We start from the raw sequence: 13,090 nt of genomic DNA, 5'->3' as shown, positions 1-13,090 counted from the left end.
GTCACTACATTCTCAGGGGACCTTTACGCCTGTCACTACATTCTCAGGGGACCTTTACGCCTGTCACTACATTCTCAGGGGACCTGTACGCCTGTCACTACATTCTCAGGGGACCTGTACGCCTGTCACTACATTCTCAGGGGACCTGTACGCCGGTCACTACATTCTCAGGGGACCTGTACACTGGTCACTACATTCTCAGGGGACCTGTACGCCTGTCACTACATTCTCAGGGGACCTGTACGCCTGTCACTACATTCTAAGGGGACCTGTACGCTGGTCACTACATTCTCAGGGGACCTGTACGCCTGTCACTACATTCTAAGGGGACCTGTACGCTGGTCACTACATTCTCAGGGGACCTGTACGCTAGTCACTACATTCTCAGGGAACCTGTACGCCTGTCACTACATTCTCAGGGGGCCTGTACGCCTGTCACTACATTCTCAGGGGACCTGTACGCCTGTCACTACATTCTCAGGGGACCTGTATGCTGGTCACTACATTGAAAGGGGGCCTGTATGCTGGTCACTGCATTGAAAGGGGGCACGCCAGTCTCTCTGCATTGAAAGGGGGCACACTATACCTTAATTACTGAAGGCCCCTTTCATACTTTTGCGACTTCAAAGTCACGCAATTTTTTATAGCGTTTTTTTGCCTCAAAGCAATAACTATTAAATTTTTCTGTTTGCGCCCCCCCAAAAATTTTAAGCACCAGCCGCCACTGAATGTAAGCTGCACTGTTATATATGGGCCCTGTGATGTAAGCAGCACTGATGTACGGGCACTGTGATGTAAGTGGAACTGTTATGTATAGGGGGCACAGTGATGTACGGGGCACTGTGGTTTACATTTTGGAAATTTGGTGGGACGGCCAGTGGGCGGGCCATGGGGAAGATTGGTGGTCAAGCACCGGGGGGCCCAGTCTTAAAGCTGTGTAAGGGGCCCCAACATTTCTGATGGCTGCCCTGCTCCAGACAGATGAAAAATAGGGTTTCCATCCGTCCGGATTTCACAGACAGGATCGGATCGGAGAGCAGCGGGTGTTAGCAGAGATGTCACCGCCGACATCCGCTTCCCCTATAGGAATGTATGGAGCATCCGATCAGGTCCGCCAGGCGGATTGGATCGCCCATGTGAAAGGGGCCTATGACTTTCACACAGACTAAATATTACACACTAATTTGGGCAATTTTTACCAAAGATATGTAGCAGTATAATTTTTGTCCCAAATTTTTGAAGAAACAATTACTTTTTGGCAAAATTTTATAATCTAAACTAAAAAAAGTGTTTTTTTTTTTTTTCAAACTTTTTTTGCTTATATCACAAAAAAATAAAAACCCCAGTTGTGATTAAATACCACCAAAAGTAAGTTCTATTTGTGTGAAAAAAATAACAATTTTGTTTGGGTACAGTTTTGCATGACTGTGTAATTATCGTCCAAATTGTGAACTATAAGCTGAATTTTGGTCTGGCCAGGAAGGAGGTATAAATGCCTTGTATTGAAGTGGTTAAATAAATCCTCAATATTCATTTGAAATTTGCATGTAACGGAGAAAACGCACGGCTAGTGCCACACAAATCGTAATATCTTTACCAAAACTAGAAACCTCGGCACATTCTCATCTATTACTCATTTTACGGTATTGCTTGCATAGACGGCGTCCTCGTTACTCGGACAACGCACGCATCTCCGTCGTCACGCCGCGACGTGCATTCCGTAAACGCTTTCTGAACGAATGTAAAGAGAGGTGAATGAACAACGTGATGACGTTTTCTCACGCCCATACTAGGCGACATTCGAGCGCATGCGAGTTGAGAAGTGGCCTTGTTATTATTTATGTGGGGTTCAAAATGGCGGTATTGGTCGGGCTGGTTGAGGTACATGAGTTTTTCACTATGTTCAGGACGAAATAGTTTGCCCGTCAAGAGCAGTAAACCGCGCCGTGATAGAGATAGTGTGCGGGAATAAAAGGAGCGGTGATACACGTGCAGAGTCAATTCATTGGGCAGCTGTACAAAGCCTTGGAGTGCTGTGGGAATGGCGGAGCCACGCCGGGTGCCATTTGTTAGCCTTTCACCTATGAAGCCGCGTGAGGGTGCAGCAACTCTGATAGTGGAACAGCAGCGGAGTCCTCTGCTCTCCCCTGCAGCAGCTCAGCGCTCACAACAACCAGCTAGGCCTCAATTGACTGGCACACAGCAGCAGGCGAGGCCTCTGCAACAGACTCCTTCTCAACGGCCGCAACGTGAAGCAGCCGCTTCTTCCTCAATGGCCGGGGAGGCTGGCTTCATGAGCAAAACAGAGGAAGAAAAGTCGAGTGCGGAAGAGACGTTTAGGCTGGAGCTACCCCTGTCAGACCCGACCGACGACAGATGTTCAGAGTTCAGTTACAGGGATTTGCTGCAAACTGAGAAGAGACGGGTTGCAGTTGAGAATCCAGTACAGGTGAGGACATCGTAAAGTATTGTCTTGAAATTGCTTTGGGACTGAAGTCACCTAGTGTTGTAGAACTTAAAATGTCAAGGCTCCTAATTCACGCTTTACTATGTTTGACAATATGGGGGGTTTACAGGTTGTGCACAAAATACTTGAAAATAATTATAGTGTAACTAAAGGCAATCCCACCCCTGTTTTGGATCACGTAACGCCAGTGAGCTTCTTTTCTTGCCATATGTGTCCCATAGGGTAATTTCTCTACACTTCCTGTCCCATGAGCAAAACAGGAAGTGAGGAAAAACCTCCAAGGGAATCCTGAAATGTCACCAGAGCTAGTGTCTTCAATGAACGGGGCACAACAAATCCCAGGTCGCCATGGCCACTGGAAATTGCGGTCTAGATTCGGTCTCCCCATGTGTGGGCGTGCAGACTAAGAGGTGGGTCTGGCCGGTAATTGAGGCTGTGGCTTTGTGGCCTCCTGGTACGGGATATGCGCTCATTTAGTGGGTACAGACCTTCTCCTCTGGTGGGTGGGGTTTTGATGAGCGTGGCATGCTTCCCTTGCTTGCCCTCATTGCCCAGCAACCTCCGACATTTCCTTGCCAGCTGGGGTTTGCGGGCTTAATCTGGTGACCTTTTGTTACCGACGGTGAATGATGGGGAGTGCCCATCAGTGCAGCCGTAACAGCACACATCCCTTAAGGAGAAAAAATACTTTTCTCTTACATCCTCCGACAGTCGCCGCCCACTCATACAGTCTTCACCAATGGAGTATTGACTTCCTCTCCTTAGGAGTAGCTAGGCAAAAGACTTGTTAAAACAAAAGCATTTACATAGACACACCCATGGGGGCTGTCCCACTGGTCCAATACCCCCCCCCTGCAATAGCCATCCCCACTTCGGTTGGTCTTCTGCCTAGTTAAGGAGTAATCAGGCTTCCCTGTGCTGGGGCTACAATCTCAGCCTTCTTCTTCTATTTTATGATTTTATTTTCTGAAAATGTCATTTTTTTTTTCTTTGCATTGCTGGCTGTTTATTTTGTCAGCTTTTAGTTAGTCGGATCTTCGGATGAAGATGGCGTTTGCGGAGCTGGGAATCGGACTGGCCGTCCTGTGTGTCTGTGGTGTCCCCTATGGCTCCCTGATCCCGGTCCCTGTGGGGGTCTTTTTCTCTCACAGCCAGCGCTGTGTGGGGTTTTGGGGGATCCCCCTCCTGTGTCACTTAAGGGTGCTTGAAGGTACAGACATGTGCGGCGACTGCTGCGGGGTTAAACACCGCCGGTCCGCCATTTTAGGTGGGGGCAGCATGTCTGGCTTCACTATGGGCGCTTATACAGCATTGTATGTAGTGTATTTTGGCGCCTTACGGCGCCATCTTGTGTATGGCAAAACGATCTTTCCGAGCACATGTCGGCGGCCATTTTGCTGAAGCCTCCCATTGATTTGCATAGGCATTCATGTTACCTTAGCCTGCAGCCTCAGTTCAGTCTCTGCGCTGACATCACTTTATTTACTCAGGAGTGCCCGAAGGATCTGGTAACACACTTGTGGGCTCTGTCCTTTCTTTTCCTCCATTGTGCAATCTTCCTGGCCTCAGTTTGTCCCTGTGGGGGTCTGTGTTCCACAGTTCATTGTAGCGGTGTGCTGCGGGGTCCGCGGCGCTCTTAAAGGGCCAGTACCTTTAAAAAACAAAACAAAAAAAAAGAAACTTTTTCTGCAATGGAATCCCAGAACAGCAAATTCCCTCCAGCCTTAGTGGGGGATTCAAGTTCTTCTGAATCCTCTGCTCTGACTAATTTGGCTGCTGTTGTGGCGACTTTGGTGTCCAAAATGGATGTGCTGATGACTGAACGTGCTGCTAGAAAAAGGCCTAGGATTTTTTTCTTCTGATTCTGAATGTGACATGGTTGCTGTAGGTAATCATCGTATCCCTGTCAGGGTCTCGCTGTTCTCAGGACCCGCAAGAGTCTGAGGGGGAGGCGGAGGTTACAGGGTGGATGATTCCCCCCCTGGGACGCCAGAGGAACGCGCAGCTATGGACGCGCTGATTTCTGCCATTAAAGAAACACTACATTTAGAGGATGAGCCCAATCCTCCGGGCATTGTGTCCTCTTTTGGTACACACAGAACCCGCAAGACGGTTCGGATTTTTCCCTGCCCCGCTGAGTTTCATCACACTGTGAATGAGCAATGGCGCAATTTGAAACACACCTTCACGGTGCCTAAAAGGTGTCAACTTCTTTATCCTTTTGCGTCTACTACGGTTGCACGCTGGTGTGTGGCTCCTCAAGTGGATCACACTGTAGCCAGATTGAACAAGGCTACTCTGGTTCCTACCAAAGATTCTCCGGTATTTAGGGATCCTACGGATAGAAGGCTGGAATCACTTACCCACCACTCCTATGTGGTGGCGGGTTCCATGCTTAAGCCTATTTTCGCCTCTGTCATGGCGGCTCAGGCTGTGGCGGATTGGATCAATGTGCTCAGATGCACACTCGTGGCTGATTCTGCCCCCCCCCCCCCCCACTACCGTGGAGATGGTGGACCAGGATTTATCAAGGGGTCATGTATTTGTGCGATGCGGCCTTAAATGAGGCCCCTTTGGCTGTGCGCCTGTCCAGTGTCGCTGTGCTTAACCGGCGACTGATATGGTTGAAAAGCTGGTCGGCTGACCAGAAATCTAGAAAGGCGGTGGCTGATATTCCCTATGTGGGGTCTCACCTTTTTGGGGAATCCCTGGATGAATTGGTTAAGGGGGTCACTGGGGGCAAGAGCACTCTGCTGCCCCAGAATCCTAAGGGCAAGTTTTTCCGCGGCAAGCGGGGTCCAGCCTCTAAACCTAATTGGGGGTCCTTTCGTGCCTTCAAGACACAGTACAAGGGGAAACCCTTCAAGGATTTTCAAAGAAAGGAGTATCTTTATTCCACATCAATCAAATGGCAGGTACAGGTACACACTGTGAATGCAGGACAATCGGTGGACGCGTTTCACGACTGGATATGTCGCTTATTCATCACCCTAAGTTATCCTGGATTGCGGATCCGACCGGCACCTGATCCCAGTCTCACCTGGAGCGGTCTACCCTGCTTGGAAACCCTTCAAGGGCCAGGGTGGCCAGAGAAAGCCCTGGGCCGGCAAACAGAAATCCGTCCATGCTAGTGCGGCGGCTCCGTCTGCCTCTGCCTGAAGGGGCGCCCTCACCCATTTCAGGGGTGGGGGGACGTTTGCGCATTTTCCTCCAACCTTGGCTGCTCCGAGTTCAGGACAGGTGGGTTCAGGAAATCATTCGATCAGGGTACAAGATGGAATTTCTTTCACGGCCGGCAGACAGATTCTTTCCCTCAAATCTTCATTTGACCCCAGGGCGGTTACAAGACCTGCATCAAGCGGTACAGGATCTCCTCGCTCAGGGGGTAATTGTCCCGGTGCCTCATCGGGACAGGTTTCGGGTGTTTTACTCAAATCTGTTCACTGTGCCCAGAAAGGAGGGCAAGGTGCGTCCGATTCTGGACTTGAAAGCTCTGAACCGCTTTGTGCTAGTTCGAAAGGTCCGCATGGAATCGCTTCGCTCGGTGGTGGCCTCTCTGAGTCCGGGAGAATTCCTGGCCTCTATCGACCTGAAGGATGCGTATCTACACATCCCCATTTTCGAGGGTCATCAGAGGTACCTCCGGTTCGCTATCGCGGAGGATCATTATCAGTTTGTGGTGTTACCTTTCTGTCTCGCTTCGGCTCCAAGGGTGTTTACCAAAGTGTTGGCGCCTGTTCTGGGCACAGGGCATTGCGGTCTTGGGTTATCTGGATGATCTCCTGTTAAGATCGAGTGCCAGTCAGAGCCTGCTGCGTGATCTGTCCACTACGGTCCAGACGCTCCAGGAGTTTGGTTGGACCATCAATGTTCAGAAGTTGACCCTGTCTCCTTCCGTTCGTCTCCCGTATTTGGGAATGGTTCTGTACTTTGCTCAAGCAAAGGTTTTCTTACCGGAGGACAAGCTCCGGACCCTGCAGTCCGAGGTCAGGTCCCTCAGGGACAATGAATCCTCGTCACTCAGGACCTGCATGCGGTCCCTGGGGTTGATGGTGTCGGCCTTCGAGGCGATACCATTTGCACAGTTTCACACGCGGTCTCTCCAAGTGGAGATCCTGGCCAGATGGGACAGACTACCTCTGTCTTTGGACGTGAGAGTGTCTGAGTCGTCAAACCAGAATGGATCTCTTGTGGTGGCTTCAGTCCCCGCCTGTATCGGAAGGGAAATCCTTCCGGCCGTTACTTTTGACGGTGATTACCACGGATGCCAGCCGGGCTGGGGTGGAGTCCTGGGCAACCTATCTGCCCAGGGCACTTGGTCGGAGGAGGAATCCTCCCTCCCCATAAACATATTGGATTTGAGAGCGATCAGGCTGTGCCTGCTCCACTGGTCGGATAGCCTTCAGGGCCGTCCTGTACGGGTGCGGACGGACAATGCCACGGCGGTGGCCTGCATCAATCACCAAGGGGGCACCAGGAGTGCCCGGGCGGCCCAGGAAGTGACCAGTATTCTGTCTTGGGCCCAGACTCATGTCCCGGCGATATCGGCAGATCACATTCCGGGTGTGGAGAATTGACAGGCAGATTATCTGAGCCGCCAGACCCTGGACCAGGGGGAATGGTCCCTGCACCCGGAGGTATTTCAAATGCTGTGTGCGAAGTGGGGATCCCCGGATGTGGATCTGTTCGCGTCTCGGCTAAACCACAAGGCGGAAAGGTTCGTGGCAAGAACACGCAATCCTCTGGCAGACTCCTCGGATGCGTTGGTAGTGCCTTGGCATCAGTATAGTCTCATCTATGCCTTTTCTCCGATTCAGTTGTTGTCCAGGTTCCTTCGCAGGTTGGCTACGGAACCAACACTGGAGATTCTGGTGGCGCCGGACTGGCCACGCCGGTCCTGGTACGCGGACATCGTTTACATGGCTGTCGAGCCTCAATGGCGGTTGCCAATGTGGGAAGATCTGCTGTCTCAGGGACCGATCTTCCATCCTGCTTTACAGTCGCTGGCTTTAACGGCATGGCTGTTGAAAGCCAGGTCCTGAGAGACAGGGGTCTCTCTTCAGAGGTCATTCCTACTTTAATCAAGGCTAGAAAAGCCTTGTCTGGTAAGATTTATTACCGAACATGGAAAGTTTATTTTGCCTGGTGTGAGTTTAGGGGTTTCTCTCCTCGTTCATACTCGGTGGCGAGAGTGTTGGCTTTCCTTCAGTCTGGTGTGGACCAGCGCCTTGCGTGGGCCAGGTTTCTGCACTGGCTGTTCTTTTTCAGAGCCCTGTGGCATCGAATTCTTTGATTCGCACCTTCATTCAAGGTGTGCGTCACTTGGCTCCTCCTCGAAGGTAGCCTCTACACCCAAGGGACTTGAACTTGGTTCTGTCCGTGTTACAATGTTCCCCGTTTGAAAACATCAGGGAAATCTCGTTACCTCTGCTATCTAAAAAGGTTGCCTTTCTGGTAGCGATCACTTCTGCTCACAGTGTCGGAATTGGCGGCGTTGTCTTGCCGCTCCCCTTACCTGGTGGTTCATAGGGATAAAGGTGGTCTTGCGACCTAACCCGTCCTTTTCCAAAGGTGGTTTCGGATTTTCACCTCAATGAGGACATTGTCTGTCTTACCTTCGCTCTGTGTGAATCTTAAGCATCCTAAAGAGAGTGCCTTGCATTCTTTGGATGTTGTCAGGGCGATCAGGGTTTACCTGTCGTCGACTGAATCCTTTCGAAAATCTGATTCTTTGTCCTTCCTGAGGGACCTCGAAAGGGTATGGCTCCGTCTGCGGCGACCATTTCAAAATGGATCAGACAGACAATTGTTCAGGCCTATTCGTTGAGGGAACGGGTACCACTCTTCCCTGTCAAGGCGCACTCTACCAGGTCGGGGACTACTTCATAGGCCCTCCAGGCATCAGGCTTCGGTGGCCCAGGTGTGCATGGCTGTGACTTGGTCGTCAGTGCACACCTTTTCCAAAATCTACAAAATTGATGTTCTGGCATCAGCTGATGCCTCCTTTGGCCGCAAAGTTCTCTGTGCGGCAGTACCGTAGGGGACCCAGGTTTTGTGTGGGTCCCTGGCTGTTGGGGTTGTTTATAGGGATGCACCGAATATTCGGCGGCCGAACATTATTCGGTCGAAAATAGAGAAAATAGCACTTTCGGTGTTCGGCCGAATAAGTCAAAAGGCCGAATAATTTTGTGCCGAACAATGTCAGCTTCCGCCCGGACCGCTCCCCTTCCTCATTGCGGCTCCCTTCTCACACGCCGCCGGTGTCCTGTCCGGCCGCGAGTAGGAGGTGTGACGTCGCGCGCGTCCCGCCCCCTGCTCCTGACTGCGGCTCCTTCACACTAGGTCCAGCGAGCGTGACACTATGTGCACGCCCCGCCCCCCCTGTTCGCGGCTTTTGGCTCCGACCTGGCTGCAGTTCAGGTATGTGGAGCTGAGCACATTTGGGGGAGAATACGGTAGCTGCACAAGCATTAGTGTGCAGACTGCCATATGTTGTTGCCACTTGCCATGCTCATTACATTAGAGTGCCCTATAAAGTGCCCCTTAAAAAAAAAAAGAAAAAAAATGTGCCCAACAGAGTGCTCCCTTGACATAAAATGTGCCCATCAGCGTGCCCCCTAACATAAAATGTGCCCATCAGCGTGCCCCCTAACATAAAATGTGCCCATCAGCGTGCCCCCTAACATAAAATGTGCCCATCAGCGTGCCCCTTATTTTATGCTAAGGGACATGCTGATGAGCATATTTTATGTTAAGGGGCACTCTGATGGGCATATTTTATGTTAAGGGGCACGCTAATGGGCATATTTTATGTTAAGAGCAACGCTGATTTAAATGTTTTGTTTTGCCCATCAGCGTGCCCCCTAAAAATTTGCAAAATAAATGGAAAAAATGCGCAACACCACGTTCGGTATTCGGCCTTCGGCCAAGCATTTCATTATTCTTCGGCTTCGGCCAAGAATTTCATTTCGGTGCATCCCTAGTTGTTTACCCCCTTGGTTTTTTGCTTTCCTGGGTTGTTGCGCCTGTTGAGCTTTTTTGTTGTCCAGAAGGTTCCCTTGCTGTTCATGTAAGGTTTCTTTCTCTGATATGGGTACTGTGTTGCCTTTTCTGATGGTTGCGTTTCCCACCCCTCATGTCTACACTGCTTTGGGACATCCCCATTGGTGAAGACTGTATGAGTGGGCAGTGACTGTCGGAGGACGTAAGAGAAAACTGAATTTTTGTAAAAACTTACCGTAAAATTCCTTTCTCTGAGTCCTCCGACAGTCGCCGCCCCCCCCTCTTTTGGGGTTCTTATACACTTAACTGCTCGCTACCAAACTGAGTTGGGATGGCTATTGCAGGGGGGGTATTGGACCAGTGGGACAGCCCCCATGGGTGTGTCTATGTAAATGCTTTTGTTTTAACAAGTCTTTTGCCTAGCTACTCCTAAGGAGAGGAAGTCAATACCCCATTGGTGAAGATTGTATGAGTGGGTGGCGACTGTCGGCGGACTCAGAGAAAGGAATTTTATGGTAAGATTTTACAAAAATTCCGTTATTTGTAAAATTTTATAACAAACTAAAAAAAAGTGTTTTTTTTTTTTCCGGCCTGTTTCATTTGGCACCAGGCGTGAACAATTCCTATTTCCTGATGCCCCGTACATGCAGTTCTGGCTGCCAGGCAGCTGTTTTTAAAAAAAAAAAAACCTGGCTGCTAACTATAGATTCAAAGCAATTTTGTCAGGCCCCTACTCAGCATATCCCCAGCTCATTTGTACCTTCTCTGCTGAAGCCACACTCAGTAGTAACCCACCTAGCTTTGCTGATCCTCCTCTCTCTGTTCCCTTCTCACCTCCCGCCATAGCGTTTCCATGTTACATACCACACATGCCGTCTGCTAGTTGTTCTGCAACAGTCCTGACCCAGTTCACCTTTCTGCTGCTTACCAGTCTGCACCAGACACTTCTAGAATCTATACACAGGGACCCAAAGTGACTCCTGATGAGGTCTTTCTCTTTTGCTTGTTGGTGTCCCAGTGCATCCTGGGATATCTCATACTTTGCAATACCTACTAAACAAACAAAGTGAAGCTAAAGATGAATAAAAGCCTCTGAAAAGCAGGAGGTGCTATAGGCAAGCTTTGTCCTATGTTGTCCTAAACCATGGTGGCTTTAAAGATGCTTTTGAAGCACCAAGCAAAACACGATGTGTAAACAGGTCTGTAAGGTATTAATTTTATTCAGTAACAGGGGCTTTGGTTGGCATTCAGAGTGCTTTAAAAAAAAAAAAAAGCGTGTCCAATTCCACCTTTTCAAGCAAGTGTAAACCAGCCCTAACAGGCTTTTTTTTCAGCCTGTAAGAGCACTTCTGTTAGCCTATGTGCCCATGACAGGCATTTACAGGTGTTCTAGAAGAGAAGTGTTTACAGGCTGAATAAAGAAACCATCACAAAGTTCATTCAGGAGAGGAGCTGAAGAGTGGAGAAAATGCTTGACACGCATAAATGTGCTTGATTGTTCACTCATTCCAAAGGCCAGAATAAATTAATACTGTACTCTGGCCATTGGAATGCTCAAATGTGCCTTAACTAGGGCTGCAACTAACAAATATTTTCAAAATCGATTAGTTGGCTGATTTATAGTTTTGATGTTTACTCTTTTTAAATCATAATGACAACAGAAACTACCCAAATGACCCTGATCAAAAGTTTACATACCCCAGTTCTTAATACCGTGTATTGCCCTTTTAACATCAATGACAGCTTGAAGTCTTTTGTGGTATTTGTGGATGAGGTTCCTTATCTTCTCAGATGGTAAACCGGCCCATTCTTCCTGGCAAAAAGCCTCCAGTTCCTGTAAATTCTTGGGCTGTCTGGCATGAACTGCACGTTTTGAGATCTCCCCAGAGTGGCTAAATGATATTGAGGTCAGGAGACTGAGATGGCCACTCCAGAACCTGCACTTTATTTTGCTGTAGCCAATGACAGGTCAACTCAGCCTTGTGTTTAGGATCATTGCCATGTTGGAATGTCCAACTACATCCCGTGTGCAGCTTCCAGGCTGATGAATGCAAATTTTCCTACAGTATATTTTTTATAACATACTGCATTCATCTTGTCATCAATTCTGACCAAATTTCCTGTGCCTTTTGTACCTCGCACATCAGCGATCCACCTCCATGTTTCACAGTAGGACTAGTGTAAGTGTACCTTTCATCCTAGGCCTTGTTGACTCCTCTCCAAATGTAGCATTTATGGTTGTGGCCAAAAAGCTACATTTTGGTCTCATCACTCCACATGACTTTGTGCCAGAAGGTTTAAAGCTTGTTTCTGTGCTATTTGGCATATTGTAAGCAGGATACTTTGTGACATTTGCGTAGTAAGGCTTCCTTCTGGCAACTCGACCATGCAGACCATCTTTCTTCAAGTGCCTCCTTATTGTGCGTCTTGAAACAGCCACACCACATGTTTTCAGAGTCTTGTATTTCACCTGAAGCTATTTGTGGGTTTTTCTTTGCAGCCCAAACAATTTTCCTGGCAGTTGTGGCTAAAATTTTAGTTGGTCTGCCTGACTGTGGTTTGGTTTCAACAGAACACCTCATTTTCCACTTCTTGATTAGAGTCTGAACACTGCTGATTGGCATTCTCAATTCCTTGGGATATATTTTTATATCCCTTTCCTGTTTTATACAGTTCAACTACCTTTTCCTGCAGATCCTTTGACCATTCTTTTACTTTCCCCATGACTCAGAATCCAGAAACATCAGTGCAGCAGTGGATGAAAGATGCAAGGGTCTGTCAGGAGTCCAGAAACTCATTGACCTTTTATACACACACAGTAATTACAAGCAAACAGATCACAGGTGAGGATGGTTACTTTTAATAGCCATTCAAACCGCTTTCTGTCAACTTGTGTGCATGTTATAAGGCCAAAATTACCAGGGCATGTAAACTTTTGATCAGGGTAATTTGGGTAGTTTCTGTTGTCATTATGATTTTAAAAAGAGTAAACACAGTTGATTGATCATAAATGGCTTTAGCCAAACACTAACCATGAGTGAAAAATGTTTGTTATTTGTATTCTCTGAAAAATGGCCAAGAAATCCTAAATTCTGACAGGGTGTGTAAACTTATGCGCACAACTGTGTATGTGTGTTGGGTACAATTTTGGGGTGTTGGCATACGACGCGGAGTGAGATTTTGTTAGTGCAGCTCTTCGCACACCCACAATGTAATTGTAATGCTTTATACACTGCTCAAAAAATTAAAGGAACACTTTTTATTCAGCGTATAGCATCAAGAGAAACTCCTGGGATATTGATCTGGTCAGTTAAGTAGCAGAGGGGGTTGTTAATCAGTTTTAGCTGCTTTTGGTTTTAATGAAATTAACAGGTGCACTAGATAGGCAACAAGTCAACTTCCAAAATAGGAATGGTTTTAAAGGTGAGGGCCACTGACCTTTTTTTTTATTTATTTTTTTTTTTCCCCCCCTCCTTCTCATATTTTCTGACTGCTTTTCACTACTTTTGCATTTGGCTAGGGTCAGTGTCACTACTGGTAGCACAAGGCAATACCTGTAGCCTATAGACTTTCACAGGCATTCCAACTCCTCAAGGATGGCACATCAATTGCCGACAGGTT

The 13,090-nt window shown here is 48.3% G+C and overlaps 1 protein-coding gene across 1 annotated transcript in view; it reads left to right on the top strand.

The window, feature by feature from the left end:
• The first annotated feature begins 1,799 nt into the window (after window positions 1–1,799).
• UBN2 (ubinuclein 2) overlaps window positions 1,800–13,090 on the top strand; it is a 655,942-nt gene continuing 644,651 nt past the window's right edge. The window contains exon 1 of the mRNA XM_082266188.1: window positions 1,800–2,449. Within this exon, the coding sequence (XP_082122314.1) occupies window positions 2,042–2,449 (408 nt within the window). The 5' untranslated portion in view covers window positions 1,800–2,041. The remainder of the gene's footprint in view (window positions 2,450–13,090) is intronic.

The sequence above is a fragment of the Pelophylax lessonae genome (genome assembly GCF_965119305.1).
Source record: "Pelophylax lessonae genome assembly, chromosome: 8".
In the NCBI taxonomy this organism is placed as follows: domain Eukaryota; kingdom Metazoa; phylum Chordata; class Amphibia; order Anura; family Ranidae; genus Pelophylax; species Pelophylax lessonae.
This window is presented reverse-complemented; position numbering and strand designations above follow the sequence as displayed.